Below are 20,010 nucleotides of genomic sequence, written 5' to 3'. Positions count from 1 at the left end.
GAAGTGTCAATCCTACAGAAAGAACTGAGGGCAACAAAGGAATGCTGAGACAGAAGAAATAGTTTTCCACAGGGAAGAGCACACAATCGGTTATCCAGTACCAAATGGTCAGCCCTGGAATCATAAAGACAAGTAACTTTATACAGATTGCGCAGGTACTTAGGAGTGTGTGTGTGTGTGTGTGTGTGTGTGTGTGTGTGTGTGTGTACATGCATGAATGAACACATAAACATATGTATGTATCAACAATTAATATGAAGATAGCAATACATTTCCAAAAGAGCAAAGAGGGGTTCATAGGAGAGTTTGGAGGGAGAAAGGGGAAGGGGAAATGACATCATCATATTAATCTCAAAACTAAAAGAAAGAATTTTGAAAAGGAAAACACCTGTGATATTCGTCTTTCCATGCCCAGTTTATTTCAGATAACTTCATTATATTCAGAAAATTGTTGGAGTGATGGTCAATGGCTAAGAGAGTTTATTGCTCTTCCAGAGTAAGAGCATCCACAACCGGTAACTACCCATGATGCTAGCCTGGAAGGGAACCATAGCCTCTGGCCTCTGTTGAGACTGCATTCAATCACATATATCTAAACACGTACACACACACACACACACACACACACACACACACACACACACACACATCCTTGTTTGGACAAATAAACTAATTCAGGCTGGAAATTGTGGCACACCCTTTTACACCCAGCATTCAGGAGGCAAAAGCAAGCTTCTCTCTATAAATCAAAGACCATCCTGGTGGAAACAGTGAGTTCTGGGACAGCCAGGGCTACGTGGGAAGACTGGAGAGAGGGGGATGGGGGCGAGGAAGAAAGGCAGGAAGGAAGAGGGGAGAGAGGTCAGAAGAGAGGGAAGGAAGAGAGAAAAAAGAGGGAAAGATGGAAAGAAAAAGAAAGATGGAAAAAGAGACAGACAAGCAAACAGAAAAGAAAGAGAAGGAGGAAGGGAGGAAAGAGAGAGAAAATGGGAGAGAGGGAGGAAGGAAGGAAGGGAGGGAGGGAGGGAGGGAGGGAGGAATAAGAGAGAGGGAGAGAGAGAAGGAGAGAGAGAGAGAGAGAGAGAGAGAGAGAGAGAGAGAGGCCAAACCAATGTCATTTGCAATAGTTGCCAAAGATAAAATAAAAGTTAAAGATAAATTAACCAAAAGCTTAAGGAATTATACTGAAAGAATTTTAAAGCATTAATAAAATGAATGCAAGAAGCCACTGCTCTTTCTCAAATCTACTTTGCTTATAGCTGAAGAGCTTATACTTTCCAAAGCCTGCCCTATTTCTTTTCACTTCATGAGTCCATTCCCTGGAGACCTCCTTTATCATTTCTGCCTGTTAACAGGAAGGATGGCACACCTTTGAAAGCTTTCGATAGGGTAGCAATCCCCAGGTAAACATCCCCATCTCTCCCATGCTGGTAACTGTCGAACTGTCCCTTCATATTCTCTCTCTCTCTCTCTCTCTCTCTCTCTCTCTCTCTCTCTCTCTCGCACTCGCGCACACATTAGAATTCCTGTATGGCTCTCTTCCTTGTTTTAATTGGTTGCCCATGTCATGCCTCCCTTCCTGTCCTGTCATAATTATCTCAGGGCAAGAACTATATCCCTTTCCTTTCTGTTCCACTGTAAATCATAAAACGTATACACAGTCTTGCTGAATAAATCATCGTTTGGGGTACCGGCTTATAAATCCACGGTGCTATCTCTTCCATATCAGGGATGATGATCTTCTTCTCCAAATAACTTGCCTTTGAGTACACATGGACAAGCTGGAGACTGTATTGCGAGGGAGGACAAAATATGCAGGTTATTCCTTCCCTTAAACAAAGAGAAGTTCTGTTCTGCGTCACGGAAAGTTAAAACACAGGAAGAGAATGTGCCAACAAGACTTCTCGCATCATGATTTAGGGGAGATACTGTTTTGTCTCCCGCTCCTGGGTCCTAACTTCCTTCTCAAGTACTTAAGCTGGATGTTCTGTTGACTTTGTTTCTAGATTACACTGACAACCATTGGCTATGGAGACAAAACACCCCTAACTTGGCTGGGAAGATTGCTCTCTGCAGGCTTCGCCCTTCTTGGTATTTCTTTCTTTGCACTTCCTGCTGTGAGTATCTTCTCAATGATAAAGCCGCTTCAATGGGGTCCTCAGGATTTATAGGAGGGAGCCCTCCTCGCACATTGGTGTTCTGAGGAACGAATCTATTTCATTGACCGATACTATTATTCTAATAAACATTGACTTTCTCTAAGTCTATCCAGGTACATCATGTGTAAAATAGGATCCTGAGTCTCCAATACTGGCTAGAAGTATAAACAAATAATTCAGATTGTTTTCGTCAACATGCCACTAATCCATCTTAAGTGTTTATAAAGATTTAAAGATAGCTTCATTTAAGCTAATTACTGCAATTTGGCTTATAACGTACACAAACGGAAAGATAGATGAACACAGGAGTTCCTTCCTCTTCCCAAACACTTGAGTGAGAAGCATCTGACCTTAAGTGTTGTAAATGTGTCAGATGATTTATACAAGTGTCACAGCCATTGATTTTTTTTTTCCTTAATGAGCAGTTTCTGCATTTTGTCAGAATGGAGAACACATTCATCTCCCTCTGGGCTCCTGATTAGTTTCTCTTCAAAGGACGAGGCTTGACTTTCTGGTAATTTTAGCCTCTTGTTTCTTTAAAGGCAGTTGGGCGTGACATTACCATTTGCCTCTTCCCTCCGGACATCATTTTTTGGCCTCTCCAGCTGAGGTGGAGCTGGGCATCAGGGAGCCAACAGTAAGGACTGAGGGTCAGCCACAACAGGTGTGCCTAAGAAAAACAGATCCTCCTTGTTTCAGGCAGCAGGCAATGCCATGTGCAAACCTCTGTCAAACTGAAACCTGAGAGCAAACGCCAGAGAAAGCTGAGCACACCGAGGTCACATGGGGATTTTCAGTACCGCAGACATTAGATCACAGTGCTAGTCCTTTGACAGTAAATGACCTCAGAGGACACTCCTGCCTTTCCCACACTCAGGTCCCAACTTCCCACGGGCCAGCTGGTTCAGGTTCATACCACTCAAAACCATGGCAGGAGACTGCACAGAGTATGCACATGGTTACTATGAAATCTAAAAAAAAGAAAAAAGAAAAGAAAGAAAAAGAAAAGAAACGCTCCTTAATTTACAAGATTATAAAAATATATGTTTCCAAATAATTTAAGACAGACGGGGGTGGGGGTAGAATCTCCCATATCCAAAGTAAATTCTTTCTGTTGTTAAGATGGACGTTCTCTGTGTAGCCTGGGCTATCTTGACCAGGCTACAGAGCCACCATATCCAGCCCAAAATCATCTTTTATGGCTGTCCCAGCAACCCAGAAAAGAACAGAGAAAGACTCGATCATTAGATTCCCTACAGAAAAATACATCCTTGGAAATAATAAAATTCAGTCTTGCCCCCCGCCTCCAAGAGTACTGCCACAAAATACCTGCTGTTTTATGTTTATATTTACCCTGAGGACACAGCGATAAATGAACTGTTAAAATAGACAGTAGAGGCCAGCGGAAAAGACACTGCCCAGGAAGAGATGTTGGAAAACTAGCAGCAAGGGCAGGAAATGAAACTCTGCAGTAAGTGAGCAGAGATAATTGTTCAAAGTATATGAAGACTCTGGGTCAGTCAGAGTCAGGGTCAGGATCTCCCACAGTGCAAAGCGAGGATCCTATAATGAAACTCTGAGCCATTTACCGGGAGGTTAAACTATATTATTGTGTTAGGTTACAGGCCAGAGACTAAGTAGTCGTTCCTGTGAGTGTTTGCAATAAAGCGATTGCCATTTTTATATACAAATTAAATTAACCTATGTTAGAAATTCATAGAATGTGCTTGCACTAATCACACCAGTTCCTGATGATATCAAGGGAGGAGGCCTCTCCTGTGCATCCTTTTACTGTGATCTCACTCTGGGTGCTGACCTGTCATTTTGTCCTCTGCACCTGCCAGCCGGCAGCAGGGCTGCCTGATTGAAATTATGGAGAATGAGTCAGCATTTTGCTGAGAGAGTATCTTCATCAGTTACTCTTCCTGTGGTGGGACACCATGGCCAAAAGCAACTTGGGGAGCAAAGGGTTTATTTATTTCACACATATAATTCTACATAACAGTTCATCCTCAAAAGCAGTGGGGGCAGGAACTCAAGCAAGGCAGGAACCTGTAGGCCAGAGCTGATGCAGGGGCTGTGGAGGGATGCTGCTTACCTGCTTGCTCCCCCTGGCTTGCTCAGTCTTCTTCCTTATGTAGAGCCTGGGACTATTAGCCAAGGGATGGTGCCACCTATAATGCACTGGGACCTCCCCATCAATCACTAGTTAAGAAAATGCCCTACAGGCTTCCCTACAGCCCCATATTGTGGAAGCATAATTAACTGAGGTTCCCTGCTCTCGGATGAATTTAGCTTGTGTCAAGTCGACAAAAAAAAAAAAAAAAAACTATTCAGCACAGTTGACCTCTTGCTGCCACACAGACAAGTCACTGATAAGCCATGTTGCCTTTCTTGTTCTTCCCAAAGATTACACATTAATATTGATATCACGATATAAAATACTTTCAAACTCAAAAGCCCCTCAGTTTTGCAAATTCAACGCCTTAAAACCTCAGTCTCTTAAAGAAAACAAAGGCCTAAAGTCTTTGCTAAAACCCAAAGTCCCTCAACTGAAAGCTCCTATAAAAATCGAAAAATAAATGAAATACTTTCTTATACTTTCTTACTTCAAGAGAGAAGAACTAGGTCCTAGTCAAAATCTGAACAAGGGTAAACCAAACTCCAACTATGTAAATAACTCAATAACCAATGTCTGAGATCCATGAGCTTCTGAGCTTCTCCAGGGGACTTAGGTCACTTCTCCAGCTCTGCCCTCTGAAGCACATACAGTTTGTCTTCTAGGCTCCCTCCCACAGGCTGCACCCCACAGCTGCTGCCGTTCCTCATAGTCATCCCATACTATTGGCCATCCCCATAGTGCTGAGGTCTTTGCCACAACCGGACTGCACTTTGACCAAACAGTAGCCTTTCTTGGGCTCTCTTTAAGTTCCCGGTCCTTGCCACACAGTACCAAGCTTCAGCTGCTCTCCTTGATCCCTTCATGCCTTCAAAACCAGTACTACCTGAGTTGCCAGTAGGAGGTACACCCTTGGCTGCCTCTGGAACACAGCTTTCTGGGTGCTTGCTGACTCTGGGAAACACTTCCCAGAAGACTTCACCTCAGTAACACTGGTCTCTTTCTAATCACAGTTGATTCCACAGCCCCAGCTGACTAGAAACCACAGATCTTCCACAAAAGGCCTTGGAGAGTCATTGCTTCTCTCTGAAACTTCACGAGCCAGGCCTCCATCATCTTCTGCATTGCTCTCAACATTCTTGTTTTCTAAGCTCCTACAAAACAGATCACTGAGCTTTTCATGAACACTCACTGGCTTTTCAAGTCCAGAGTTCCAGAGTCCTTGCACAATCCCAGAACGATATCTCACTACCTAGGTACCAAATTCTGTCTTAGTCACTGTTCTATTACTATGAAGAGACCCCATGACCACGGCAACTCTTATAAAAGAAAACATTTAATGGGACATTGGCTTACAGTTTCAGGGGCTCAGTCCACTATGATCATCATGGCAGGGGGCATAGGGGCAAGTGTGTCACTGGATCGGTAGCTGAGAGCTACATCTTAATCCACAAGCAGAAAGAGAATCTGGGCTTGCCATGGGCTGTTTAATGCTCAAAGCCCACCCCAGTGACACATGTCCTTCACCAAGGCCACACCTCCTAATCTTTCTAAAATAGTGTCACTCCCTAATGACTAAAGCATTCAAATATATAAGCACATGGGGGCCATTCTTATTCAAACTCACACAGAAAGGTAGAAGAGGATTGTGAGCCTTTCCTCTTTGGGGTTCCCACAACCCAGACAACTCAGTGGCCATGGTGTCCTAGCTTACCTTGATAACAGAAGAACTCTGTTGAACCTCACAGGGTCAACAGGTCACTTGCTCCAAAAGCCAGTGTAAATTACCTCCTCCGGCTCCCTCCAGTCCTAGGCTACTGAGCTCCTGCAGGCTAAACAGACCTTGCCTATAGCAGCCTCACAAGCCATTCTTGCTTACTCCTCCTGCTGGATCCCCTAGCTATAAATTGCTATTATTATGAAGTAATTGGGATTTTTAGACATTGAATCCCTTTTAGATATCCAACTGGCTTAAGTTCAATGCAACAAGTAGTTCTGTTTGATTTGAAATATTAACCATTCCACAAACACATGTTAGCTATTATCTGAAATAATTAAAAATATTAGCAAATATAATAATAATAGATTTAAAAAACGTATTTATATATTTAGTGCTCAAATGATAGCTCTTGCTTTTGACCCAATGTTTATTTTATAAGTCTGATTTTTGGTCAAATATAGTAATACTTAAAAAAAAATCACAAATAAAGACATATATTATAAAGCTATTGTGTGTTCTCTCCTACATGTTTATACTTAATGGGAAATAAAGTTAAAAGAAAAATCAGCTGATCTTTTTCCAAATGGTCTCATTCAACAAACAAACAACAGTTTCAAATGACTAGAGTTGATCTGGATTTGGAAGTGGAGAGTATTTGTGACTCCAAGTGGGGAAATATTATTTAAATCTACAAACCAGACCAGACAAGGCAGGTTTTACAAAGCTTAGCTTATGTAATCATAGCCTGTGTGAGGTAGAGATAGTGGACAGTACAAGACCTGCACTGAAAGAGAGTGAAAACAGAACTCATAGTTTAACTGCTCATTAGGACACAGCCATTCGTCCTAATTAATACTCAAGAAGGACAGTACACACTAGTAGCAAATGGTATTATCTTATAATTCTGTATTTTAAACATGGCTGCACTACCTATTGTCTGTCACCAATGTGCTCAGAATTGTGAAATAAGATAAGATGGAGGGTCAGGGGCTATCTAGGGCCCAAAAATATCTTAGTCAAGTTGTCACAAGGCTGAGACTTAGATAAAATAAAATAAAATACCTTTTTAAAACCCACCACTTCTCCAAGAGGTATCTTAACGAGGGTTGGACATTTCTTGCCTGCAGAAGATACTGACTTAGTGCTAAGAAGATACCCAACTCTAACCTAAGGGTTAGACTCCTTGAAGTTTAATAAAAGGCAAATAATTTATAGGTAGCAAGTGAAATCCACAGACTTGAAAGCACTGGAGCTCCCAGCATCATACTAATGAAGTCAAGAACATAGGCAAAGCCCAGAGACTGAATTTAGCAAGCTCTGAATGTGAACCTAAGGTTGAGACAAAAGGCATCTTGATTTCAAGAAAAGTAAGCCTCAAAGAACCAGAATTTTTGCAGCTGAAGATAATAAGCAAAAGGAAATCAAACTAGCAGCCGCAACAAAGCATCCAGGACTAGAGCTCCTCAGCAGGCGCGTGCACGCCACCCCTACAGAAGAAACCCTGGGTTCAGTTCCCGGCACCCACATTGAGCAGCATTCGGCCACCCTTGTCTCCAGTCCCTAGAGATCTGACAGGAATCCTCTTCCCTGGTCATGTACATGCATATACATATCCACACAATTTAAAGTAAAACCATCCAAAGGACAAACCAAACAATGAAGGAGGGAATATTAATCTTTATTAACACCGCATTCCAAATAGACAAGCCAAAACCAGAACAGGTAATGCATGCTGCAAGGGCCAGGTTAAGACTGAGGGAAACAGGGATGGGTTTGTCAGTGAGTCATGCTCTTGGTTTTGTTGTTATTGTTTGGGGGTGGGGTGAGGTTGTTTGTTTTTTATTTTCATATAGACAGGCCCAATCTCCAGCTTCAAACCCAAGAGCCTCTCTCTAACGGTTACAACTGGATTAGATCTAAACCCAGCTGCTCCACCCAATGTCTTTCCAGATTCTGTTCGAGATGGATAACGTACAACCACAGAGTCTCATCGGTGTTACAAGTAACCCGATGTCTACAAGAGCAAGACTTCAAGTCTCCCGAATTCAAAACCCAGCCCAGTCCAAAGCAGAGTTCATGCCCCTAAGTCCTATCATTTAAGACCACTTGCTTGAAGTTAATGATCATTTCTGTCTCTAAGTATGATGGTACCTGGCAATATTGTAACAGAGACAAATAGTGGGGTTTTTTTAATAAGGAATACATTGATTATCAACAGATTACATTCCGTTGTTTGTCTCTTTTTCTTTTCAATTCATTGTAGAGGTGTTTGGCACATTTGTCCTTTAAAACGCTGCTATTTTGTATTGTTCCAGGGCATTCTTGGCTCAGGTTTTGCCTTAAAAGTACAGGAACAGCACCGCCAGAAGCATTTTGAGAAAAGAAGGAACCCAGCTGCCAACCTCATCCAGGTACCTGTCAGCATAGTGGGCAGACGGCAACATCTGCCTCCAGAACTGCTTCTCGTGTCGTTTTCCAATCACTTTGCTTCATCGCATCCGAGGGCTATTTACTATTTCGTCCTAAAAGAAAAAAAAAAAAAGTCCAACTTTAATGAACTGTCTTGAATTTGGGCAGGTGTTGCCCCTTTCCCAAACAACAACAACAACGCATGTTTTCTGGATAATGGCCTATGCCTGATTGAGTCATTAACCAGCACCGCCAATGCTGTGTAGAGGTCATCAGTCCTGTCACTCCTGGAAGGACCTCATGCATTTTATGAATCACTGTACGAGGCGTAATTGGTCATTAAGTGATGGTGCAGGGTACAGTATCATCCCTGGCATCCTGTGACTGTCTCTAGCCCGTTATGTATTACTGTTGTGAAGAACACACGTGTTTAGAATGTTGAGGCTTGTGTCTGTAGACTTGCTTTTAATGCTATGCAGGGAGAAGGCCTGAAGTGCATCAGTGTTTGAGAATATTACATAATAAGTATATTGTTTGAAGCTAGTATTTAATACATGGGTTTTGTGTTAGTATTTCTTTTTTTTTCAACAGCTCGGGACTTGTGTTAACATTTTTCTAAAATATGTCTCTTTTTTTTTGCCGTTCGCTTTTGTTTCTTCTGTTATTGTTGTGCAAAGAACGTAACAGTCCTACAACCTAAAGTTATCTCCCTGCCCGACAAATAGCTGAACCTCCAAGGCTCGAACCTGGGGATGCTGGGATGTATATATGAAACACTAGGGGAACTGTTTCCATGGAGATGTATGTGATGGTTTGTATACGCTCAGCCCAGGGAGTGGCACTATTAGAAGGTGTGACCCTGTTCGAGTAGGTGTGTCACTGTGGGCATGGACTTTAAGGCCCTCATCCTAGCTGCCTGAAAGCCATATTCTCTTAGCAGCCTTCTGATAAAGATGTAAAACCCTCAGCTTCTCTTGTACCATGCCTACCTGGATGCTGCCATGTTCCCGCCTTAATAATAATAAAGTGAATCTCTAAACCTGTAAGCCAACTCCAATTAAATATTGTCCTTTTAAGAGTTGCCTTGGTCGGGGTCGGAGATTTAGCTCAGTGGTAGAGTGCTTGCCTAGCAAGCCCAAGGCCCTGGGTTCGGTCCCCAGCTCCGAAAAAAAGAAAAAGAAAGAAAAAAAAAAAGAAATGAAAAAAGAGTTGTCTTGGTCATGGTATCTGTTCGCAGCAATAAAACCCTAACCAAGCCAATACAGCAAGCACATTGCTTTAATTTAGATCTCAGGTTTGATTGGCTAAACTCAGTTGCATCCACTATTTCCTGTTCCATACCTTTTGCCTGTGTCTCTGGCATGCAGTACATCCAACAGAAATGATGCTAGAAAGGAAACTGTGGCTTATATATATCCTGAAGGAAATCTGTATCTAGAGACTAAATAAGGACATTAGTTTCAAACATAGTGTTATTTTACATCTGTTTGCAAGAGATGAACCATTGGACATGAATTCCAAGGCAAACCATTGACTATCACTATATTTGTAAGCATTTAAAAAATAAATAAAGGCCAACATGCTTTTAATCCCAGGACTCAGGGGCAGGCAGATCTTTGTGAGTTCAAGGCCAGCTCTGTCTACATAGTGAGTTCCAGGACAGCTAGGACCTCACAGAGAAAACCTGTCTCAAAATAGAACAAAAGCAAGTCAAAAGATAAATAAATCAGGGTTGGAAATATGGCTGAGCAGTAAAGATAGCCGACTGTTATTCCAGAGGACCCTGGTTCAATTCCCAGCAGCCCCATGATGGTTCACGTCTATCTGTAGTTCTAGCTTCCTCTGGCCTCTGCAGGTACCAGGCACACACATGGTACACAGATATACCTGCAAACAAAACACCCATACACATGAAAATCAATAAACCAAACTGTTCTTAAAAGATCACTAATGAATGAGTAAAAAATGCTTTCTTGAAGAAAAAGTCCCCAAGATAATAGAGGCTTACCCTTTTTTGACAGGAGCTGGGAAGGTAGTTCAATGTCAAGAGCTTCTGTAGCCTGTATAAGGCCCTGGGTCAAATCTCCAGGATTTAAAAGTCTGAAACCAAACCACAGTCAGCATAGTGTCAGAGCGTACACTGCAGTAGGTAGGATACTCACCACTTTGCATCTGTGAGCACTCTATACTGAAGTGCATGTGCTTTTCAGATACCTACAGCTTTTTTGTTTTTGTTTTTGTTTTTCTCTTCTTCCTCAACTTTCCTTTGCCCTAGAATACTTCTCCAACCCATGAACATGCAATTTATTCAAGGGGATCCCAGAATCCCCCTGAGCAACAAGCCCTATTAATGCATTGAACCAATAAACCATCTCCCAGATATTAACTCTCCTTAAAATCCCGCATTGTTTGAGCATAAACCGTAAGACTTCAAATGTTTAAGAATTCCTTAAAAAAATCTATGCTTTAGTTTCAGGAACCACAAATTGAGTTTGCTAATTTAGGAAGTGGCTGCCCACTCATTCTGATGAAATTATTCAATTAAGCTGCTTAAGAATAACATGATATTTATTTGATCATTGCATCTCCCTTATGTGGTCTTTGAACAGAATCCGGGGGTTTTAGTTAGATATTGTAGAAATCTATTTTTTAATTGAGATGTGAATATTTGAAGACGAGAGCACGTTGAAAAGCAAGCTTCGTCTGCTGATCCTTTCATTTCTTACCCCGTAAACCTGGCTGAATATAGAAAGCATAAAGGCCAAAGGCAATATCATTGTCTTAAGTCTGAGCCATACTCTTGCCACCATGGCCGCAAGTGAGATGTTAAAATTGCCTTGTCATTTGGTTGCGAAAGAACTAAATTAACCAGCATCTCGAGGATTTAGAGGGGGAAGAAAAAGAAACCCGTTTAAAATCCTAGAAGCTCAAAGCAAATTTAGCTGTGTCAATATCTTTGCCGGATTCATTTAAATTAACTTTTCAAGTGGAGCAGTCTGGGAAAAGACATCAGCTCTGAGTAACATTCCAAATACCTGCCCAAATGTCACAAGTTTTATTAATAATGCCTAAGACTCGCCAAGTCTCTTTTAGTTTGCAGAGTGCTTCCAGCACATTATTCCATTTGATCATCAAGACAACCTACTCAGAGCTAGGTCTAAATCCTGGCTTTTTGAGTCCAAATCCAATTTTGGAAATTTTCATACATGTATACAAAGTACCTTGATTGGATCTACCCCAACTTCCTTCTTTCTACTCCGCCTTGCCCCAACCAATACATCTCCCTCTCAACTGGGTTTTCTACAACCCTCTAAGTCCAGTAAGTGATACCCATATCTACCTGAGCATTGGGTCATCCAGTGGGATCATGGCACCATCCACCCAAAGAAAATGGATAAGATTGTCTGCTGGAATTTTTAAGTGGTTTGGTCTTCTCCATATAATCATATGTTGCTGCTGTGAGGTCATAAATGTAGTGGTCATGTCATGTCCTGAGGACATTACACAGCATCTTCCCAATCCTCTGGTTGAGATACCTACCTGTGTTAGTTGGTATCTCACTCTTTCTGCCCCCACTTCTTCAAAATTGCTGTGTCTTGGAACCAATCAGGGTTAGGACTCAAAATTCAACACGGTGCCCTCCACGGGCGTTACTGAACTTTTGGGTAGACATAAACAAATGTATGAGCGATTCATAATAAAAACTGACTCTGAAGACATTGTGCCAGTTCAGTGTGGAGTAATGCTAACAGCAAAATCAACAATTCACTGAACTTTTGTAAAACCAGCCCTGACAGACCAGTGAGAAGGTGGGCTGGAAGATTATCCTGCCTCCCTTAAGAAGCAATCAAATCCCAAAGAAACCAAGCTACATATTTATGCTTTAACTTTATCTGGTGAAATAACTTGATTGGTTCCTCAGCCACCATAAAGAAAAGCAGCTAATCAGTATGCACAGCCTGGGTCATACAAGTTGATGCACTGTCCCTCATGCTTCAGACACAGAGAGCAGATTCAGAGATGGGATAGATGGAAAAGTAAGAAAGCAGAAAAGAAAATAGAAGGAAATACCAGGTTGTAACAGCATCTTGGGAAGTAAATAGAAAGGAAAGAAAGAAAGAAAAAGAAAGAAAGAAAGAAAGAAAGAAAGAAAGAAAGAAAGAAAGAGAAAATAATTCAGAAGGACTTGTTTGTTTCTTTGTTTCTTTGTTTCTTTGTTTATTTTGAAGTGCAAGACCTAACTATCACGGATATCTCAACCAGAGTCCAGAGAAATTAACAAGAGGGTTTTTACCATGGAAATAGTGTACTATGACTCTCTAGAACTGGAGGGCAGGAGTAGCTGCCATAAATGACCCAAAAATGCCTGCATTATGAACCAAAGCCCTCCTACTAAGATTACCACAGAGAGACATCAGAATGCTTGCACAAATCATGCCTCCTGTATGTTTTCTGAGCTGAGCATATCCAAAGGCTAATGAAGCAATAGACAGGCTGAAGAGATGACTCACCGGTGAAGAGCACTGACTGCTCTTCTAGAGGTCCTGAGCTCAATTCCCAGTAACCACATGGTGGCTCCCAACCATCTGTAATGGGCATTCGATGTCCTGTTCTGATGTGTCTGAAGACAGTGACAGTGTACCCACATAAATGAAATAAATAAATAAATCTTAAAAAAAAATCAACGGACACTGGATATTTCGCTAGAAACTCAACACTTAGAACTCATAAAAACAAACTGATTAGGAAGAAAAGGTACTTGCAACCTACCATTCTATACCAAGCCAAACCATTCATGGAGTATGAGAACAGTACAAAGATGTTCAGAAGCATTCAAGAGCCCCCAAATTTACCTACTGCCCTAGTTTGCTTTCTTTTGCTGTGATAGAGCACCATGACCAAAAGTAACTTGGGGAAGAAAGGTTTTATTTGGCTCTCATGTCCCTGTCAGAGTCTACCATCTAGGCAAGGCAGGACAGGAACCTGGGGTCGGGTACTGAAGCAGAGGCATGATGGATACCAACTACTGGACTGTTCCCTTAGCTCACCCAGCCTGCTTTCTTAGGCCTCCCAGGACCAGCTGCCCAGGGACAGCATCGCCCACAGTGGGCTGGCCACTTCCATAGCAATCATTAATCAAGCCCTGTATGCTTGCCTACATGTGGTCTAATGGAGCATCTTCACAAATGAGGTGGAGAGGTACCAGCAGAGTGAGCAGGATCCAAGTGGGCTAATGGGCAGTACTGAAAGGGTAGAGCAAATGGAAGTGTGGAACTGAGAGACTCTGTGATGGCTTTGATCCCAGGGATGTTCTGTTTCTTTGGAAAAGATCAGGAATGCCATAACTTTATAATAGTTAATAAGAGAAAATCAAAAAAGGAAAAGAAAACCAATGATAACTGCAAATAAATCAACACACACACACACACACACACACACACACACACACACATATATATATATACCTATGCATATATAAATAGGAAAGAAAAAACAGTTATAGCATTTAACAGTTTGTCAGACTAGATACTCCCTAGCTCAACATACACATACACAAAACTGAAGTGCACTGACATTTTTTTTCATTGGCAAACTAGAAACAGTGCCGGCATGGTTATAAGAATGTAAGCACTAATAACCAAAAGCTGAGATATAAAAAAGTTGGCAGGATGAAAGAAAGCAAAGATGAGACTTGAGTAGGCTATTTTATTTGCCTTCCTTAATTGAAAATTGGTTAATACCACCTAACATTGAAATAGGAGCATAGATCTTAAAAGAAAGGATTCTCAAATGGAGAAAGGAGAACCAGCAAATGATGCACTGACCCACCCATGAATATATATATATCAGAAGGTATCTAAATCAACGTACCACAGAGTTGTTTGCACACGTCCGTGTTTGTTGCAGCACTATTTAAAATAGCCAAGATAAAGAGTCAATCTAGTACCCATCAACAGATGAATGAGTAGGGAAGATGTGATATATGATATATATATACATATAGGTACACACACACACACACACACACACACACACACACATACATGTATGCACACAGTGGTTTGTTCAGCCATGAAAATCAAAATTATATCATTTGTAGAAAAATAGATGTGACTAGAAATCCTCCAGCTAAGCACATAAGCCATACTGCAAGCAGAGCCTATATTTAAATAAATGAATCGATAAATATATGTATATCATGAATATAAAGAAATGAAAAGGACCATTAAGGAGAAAACAGGAGTCGTGGGATGGGCGAGAGGGAACAAAAGAGCATCCTGGAAAGCCGAGCATGAGCCAAACACTAAATATGCATGCATGAAGATGTCATAACGCAAAGTGTTATTTACTGCATCCATTACTAAAATAGAAATTATACAGGAACTGAAAAGCATGAACGGAGAAGTGATTGCTGGTTGACACGCTCACTCTTTCAGGACTGATATTTTAAAACAGCACTTTGAAAATGTAAGTTCGGTGCTAGTCTACCTTTGGTCAGCTGAAATTTTCCGGGCTGTTTTTAGAAAGAGTCAAAGGACTGATAATTGTCCTGGTCTAAACAATACAAACTGAATACTCCCCACGTAGAGAGCTGTGTAGGCTTTGTACTTTCAACCCTAGACCAAAGTTCAGATTTGTTGGCCTGCCTACGCTACCACAATCGCCCAGTAAACATAAGTTTGGTTTTCATTTGTGTTCTATTAACTTGTCCTTCACAGCTACACATGCTATGGAATTGGTTCATTTGGATCCACAGGGAACCCTGAAGGCGACTATTTTATTTTATACTCTGTGATTTGGACTTTAAATACAGGAACATCGGGTACTGGGGCATATGAATGGGGACTTGAATTTCAATGGCTAGAATCAATTAGTGGAACTCAAGGGCAAGAAGAAGTTACTGAGAATACAGGATTATGTGGAAAGCACACATACGAGTAGCATATACAGACTGAGCAGGCTCTATTTAGGAAATACGTTCTTCCTATGGGGTTGCAATCCCCTTCAGCTCCTTCAGTCCTTCCCCCTAGCTCTTCCATTGGAGTCCCCAGGCTCATTCTGATGGTTGGCTATGAGTATCTGCATCTGTCTTAGTCAGGTGCTGGTAGAACCTCTCAGGGAACAGCCATGCCAGGCTTCTGTCAGCAAGCACTTCTTGGCATCAGCAAGAGTGTTGGGGTTTGGTGTCTACAGATGCATGGGGAGGAGGGAATGAGATGGAGGTTTGTGGAGGGAAAACCAGGAAGGGGGATATCATTTGAAATGTAAACAAACAAAATGATTAATAAAGAGAGGAAATATATGTATATACATACACATCATATACATGTCTACATAATACACATACACACCTTTATGTGTATACATATATACATGCACATATACATATGAATATGTGTATATATACACATGTATATATATATACATAGATGCATATGTATATGCATACATATTCATTTATTTGTGTAACAACAATTAATGAAAGAAGAGGCCATGGATTTCAAAGAGACCAAGGAAGGGTGTATGAAAGATATGGACAGAGGAAAGGAAAGGAATGGAAAGGGAAGGGAAAGGGAAAGGGAAGGAAAAGGGAAGGGAAGGGAAGGGAAGGGAAGGGAAGGGAAGGGAAGGGAAGGAAAAGGGAAGGGAAGGAAAAGGGAAGGGAAGGGAAAGGGAAAGGGAAAGGGAAGGGGAAGGGGAAGGGGAAGGGAAAGGGAAGGGAAGGGAAGGGAAGGAAAGGAAAGGAAAGGAAAGGAAAGGAAAGGAAAGGAAAGGAAAGGAAAGGAAAGGGGGAAATGCCATAATTGTAATCCCTAAAAAAAAAAGACATAATAAAACAAACACAGCAGTAGTACAACTGACACTCTGTCTCCATGTTGATTGTTAACTAATCTCAGCTCTGGAATAGATGTCCCCTGGCCCTTCTCTGTGTCTCACTTACAAGACTTCTTTTACAAGAGAACATGGAACCAAGAACTCGCCATTAAGCTCAATTTGATAGAAAATGATCAAGAAACTAGGTCGTATTGTAAAAGTAAGCCTTTAATTTTTCCATTCCCCCAGTGGTTAATGCATTTAACAGGTTATATGTGGTGTATTGTAGTGGGGGTATTTTTACCCACTAAAGTTGAATGGACTTACATTATCCGTTATATCTAGTTGTACAAAAGTCTTTCAGAATCCTGATCTCATATATGCACCACACCTCTATGGAAACCATTTAATTAAAATAGCCAACTAAATTTTCCCATCAGCTGAGGATCGTTGGGCCTCACTACCACAGAAACAACGTTAGTAAGTCTACCCTGTAACCTCAGCACTTAGGAGACTGACTCTGGCAATCGCCACACACTCAAGGACAGCTTGTGGTGCAATGGTGAGACTCTGTCTCCAACAAGCAAACTTGCTAATAATAGCAAGATGTCTGTGTTTCATTGGTTATTTTAGTCACCCCCAAAAACTTTATGTCAACAACCCCAAACACTAAAATTTCAAGACAGTGAGATGGCAATTGTCTGTAAGATGCTGAGATGCTTAGCACAAATTTCCACAGATGTATCCGTTAAATCAACACAAGCCATGTAGGTAAACATTCAGGCAAAGAATCCTACTTGAAAAAAAAGAATTAAGAAAAAAAGAAAAGAAAATGTAATCCCTTGGGTTCTACTGTATCTCTTTCTAATTTTTCATCTCACTTCCTGAATATCTCACTGAAGTATAATGTGCAGGTAGCGATGAGTCCATTTCCTAAGAGAACTGAGCAGCCTCGATTAACTGGCACTCAGATAAACAAAATATGGCTTCTTGAGTATCCTCTCTCCCTTACTATCCCACCAGGGGAAACTGCTTTGCTACCTGTTGGCAGAACAGAGTATTTTCCCATTTTCCCAACTTGATAGAAAATGCTCTTCTGTGTCCTGTTTATAACACATGGCATTACTCATAGGAAGCCCATCCACATTGTCAAGCACAGTTACAATGAGCTGCTACTATGTAGCCACATTGCACCATGTGACCGTACTACAAGGCTTCTGTTTACACTACAATTGATAGGTGTGTGGGAATTTCCAGCTGTAGTTAAATAGCCAAAATGTATTGCATCCCTTTTGGTGAATATATTTAAGCACACCTATTGTGGCTACCTGAGAATGGGTATCTGCATCATCACGTATTCATGCATTTAAATTTATTAATATTGCCTGGCAGTTTCTCAAAATCATTACTGCAATTTTTTAATTGTTGTTCAACTCAATGATAGTCTTCGAAAATAGACTGTACTTAGAACGCTTTTTCTTTCACTGTGTTTCAAAATAGTGACTTTTGGTCATACAGTAGGGATGTGACCCATTTACATGAGTTTGCGCTAAGAAACGAAGATCACAGCACCGGGGTTCTGAAGAAATGGGAGCAAATGCTCAGACTTTTATTTTGAGTTATTTGCAGGCTGAAAATAAATGAATTTACCATACTCGGCATGGGAAAGTAAGTGCAGGTGATTTCTCAATGCACAAATCAGAAGTTCTTCCAAGCACAGCCCTCGGGCAATTGGGAAACCTCTCCAGTAGAGGTTGTAGGTTCTGACCCACACTATCTCAACCTTCCCAACCTTGACAGAAGCTCTTTACCTGACATTCCTTGTCTCATCTACAAAACATGGCTCTTAATTCATACCACGGTTGTAAGGATCACACCATTTTATATCCCAAAAAATGATTATGTAATGTAGACAAGCCAATGTCTTACATCAAATGTGTATGAACATCTTCTTGGATAATAATATTAACTCCTTGCATATCTTTTCAATTATCATCTGAGAGAATATTTTCCCTGTATCTTGTTTCAGACAAGTTTTTGTGATTGCTACCATTTTTTTAATTTAATTTTATTTTATTACTTATTCACTTTACATCCCAGGCACTACCCTCTTCCCGGTCACCTCCTCCCACAATCCTTCCCCCATCTCCCACCCCCTTCTCCTCTGAGCAGGTTTAAACTTAGAAGTGTTGTGTAATTCAGCTCACGGAGTCCGTTAATTAAATCACCACCACTTTCTAAAGGTTGTTGGTTTATTACTTCACTGGTTTTATAGAGATTTTCTTTGCCTCTGTCCTGTCAGAGAAGGCAACTATACAGCACCCTCTGAAATGCACACTTATGATCAGACAGTTGAACCAGTATCTAGAACATTAGTGTGCATGTTACCCGTTAATCATCCCCGATTTTGTATCAGATAATACATCATTTTCCCTTCACCATTTCCAAATTCGTCTTGTCTTATTGTCGAACACTTGTTTTGAAAAGCCGTTCTGATGTGACAGACTGTGTGTAACGACTCATCAAAAATGCCAATGTAGCCTGTGTGTCTGCTTCTTCCTCTGGACATGTATCAGGGCTACACTTAAGGAGGAAAAGATCCTTAACCTATAGTAACTAAATAATTGTCCTTTTCTGTCCACTCTGTTTCCTGCTCTTTCTTGTGCTCCTGTGTGCTGCGTGCAGTGTGTCTGGCGTAGCTATGCAGCTGATGAGAAGTCGGTCTCCATCGCAACCTGGAAGCCACATCTGAAGGCCTTGCACACCTGCAGCCCTACCAAGTATGTATCAGTGGGACAGCTGGGGCTGGACTTGAGTCTCTTCTAGTTTGTTAAACAAGCCATCCGTGTGTAGAAAATCTCACTCTGGAACTTGTTTTATTCTCTCTGTTGCTTTTAAAAGGTATTTAAAGTATTTAATAGCAACTCAACCATAAAACCATGTGGCCTTGGCAGCATTCCTTAACACCAAAGGCCATGACCAAACTCTTAACGAATATGAGTTATACAGAGATGTGGTAGTTTCCTAATGTCTCTTCTTTTGAAGCAACAGGTCTTGAGAAACAAGGATCACTTGACACATCGCCTAATTTTACAGGGAGATTGTTTGAAATCTCTCTCTTTCACACACACACACACACACACACACACACACACACACACACACACGTGCGTACACATCATAGTTCTCTGAGAAACTTTCTGGGTATATATAAAGAAGGAAGACTATTTGTGAAACTAATAGAGGGTCTCAAGTGACATAGCAGTGGTCTATTACATGTGACTATCTGCCTTCCCACTTAACTACGGTTGTGGATTAAAAGTCATTCTGAGGTCTGGAAAAATGTAATAATGAGTCAGTTTCTCTAAGTGCCTCATGCAGAATGTTGCTCATATTCTACTCCTCTCCTCTTCCCTGTGTTAAGTGGGGGTACAGGCGAAGAGGATTGATTCAAACAGCTGCCTCCACCCTGTTCCCTTGAGCCCATCAGACATGCCTTCCCTCACTTCTCCCCACAGCCTTCTGCTTCAGTCTCACTAACTGAAAAGCAGTGACTCATCCCAAAGGACACAGCAGTCCCTAGTACCATGCATGGAACCTGGTTGTCCTGACACAAATCACCCCTGAGATGCTTCCTTGTTCTTGTGGTTGATAATCATTGCAGTTATTATTGTCATTCTTTAATAAACCAGTGAAATGTGACAGAAATTGTGCCCGCCCTTTTCCTGAGAATGATATCCACTGCGTGCACATTTAGACACACAGGCACACACAATCAGAATTTTAAT

The 20,010-nt window shown here is 41.3% G+C and overlaps 1 protein-coding gene and 1 long non-coding RNA gene across 12 annotated transcripts in view; one reads left to right on the top strand and one right to left on the bottom strand.

Moving 5' to 3' along the window:
* Kcnq5 (potassium voltage-gated channel subfamily Q member 5) overlaps nt 1–20,010 on the top strand; it is a 565,805-nt gene that overhangs the window by 467,748 nt on the left and 78,047 nt on the right. For 3 of the 4 annotated variants that reach the window (XM_039083095.2, XM_039083094.2, NM_001134643.2), the window contains exons 6-8: nt 2,007–2,117; nt 8,314–8,409; nt 18,908–19,002. In XM_039083095.2, the coding sequence (XP_038939023.1) occupies nt 2,007–2,117; nt 8,314–8,409; nt 18,908–19,002 (302 nt within the window). Of the gene's footprint in view, nt 1–2,006; nt 2,118–8,313; nt 8,410–18,907; nt 19,003–19,740; nt 19,881–20,010 lie in introns of those variants that run through there. The other variant, XM_039083097.2, reaches the window with a different exon arrangement.
* The window catches only part of LOC134480561 (uncharacterized), a 69,688-nt gene that overhangs the window by 42,195 nt on the left and 7,483 nt on the right, over nt 1–20,010 (bottom strand). Inside the window, exons 1-6 of one of the 8 annotated variants that reach the window (XR_010054953.1) lie at nt 12,919–18,911; nt 11,948–12,065; nt 11,748–11,863; nt 10,416–10,507; nt 9,749–10,294; nt 7,656–8,520 (exon numbers count right to left, since the gene is read on the bottom strand). This is a non-coding gene — a long non-coding RNA (uncharacterized LOC134480561). Of the gene's footprint in view, nt 1–7,655; nt 10,295–10,415; nt 18,912–20,010 lie in introns of those variants that run through there. The other 7 variants (XR_010054951.1, XR_010054952.1, XR_010054958.1 and 4 more) reach the window with 7 other exon arrangements.

The sequence above is a fragment of the Rattus norvegicus genome, chromosome 9 (assembly GCF_036323735.1).
Source record: "Rattus norvegicus strain BN/NHsdMcwi chromosome 9, GRCr8, whole genome shotgun sequence".
Taxonomy (NCBI): domain Eukaryota; kingdom Metazoa; phylum Chordata; class Mammalia; order Rodentia; family Muridae; genus Rattus; species Rattus norvegicus.
Note: the sequence above shows the minus strand (reverse complement) of the source record. Positions and strands in the feature narration are given on the sequence as shown.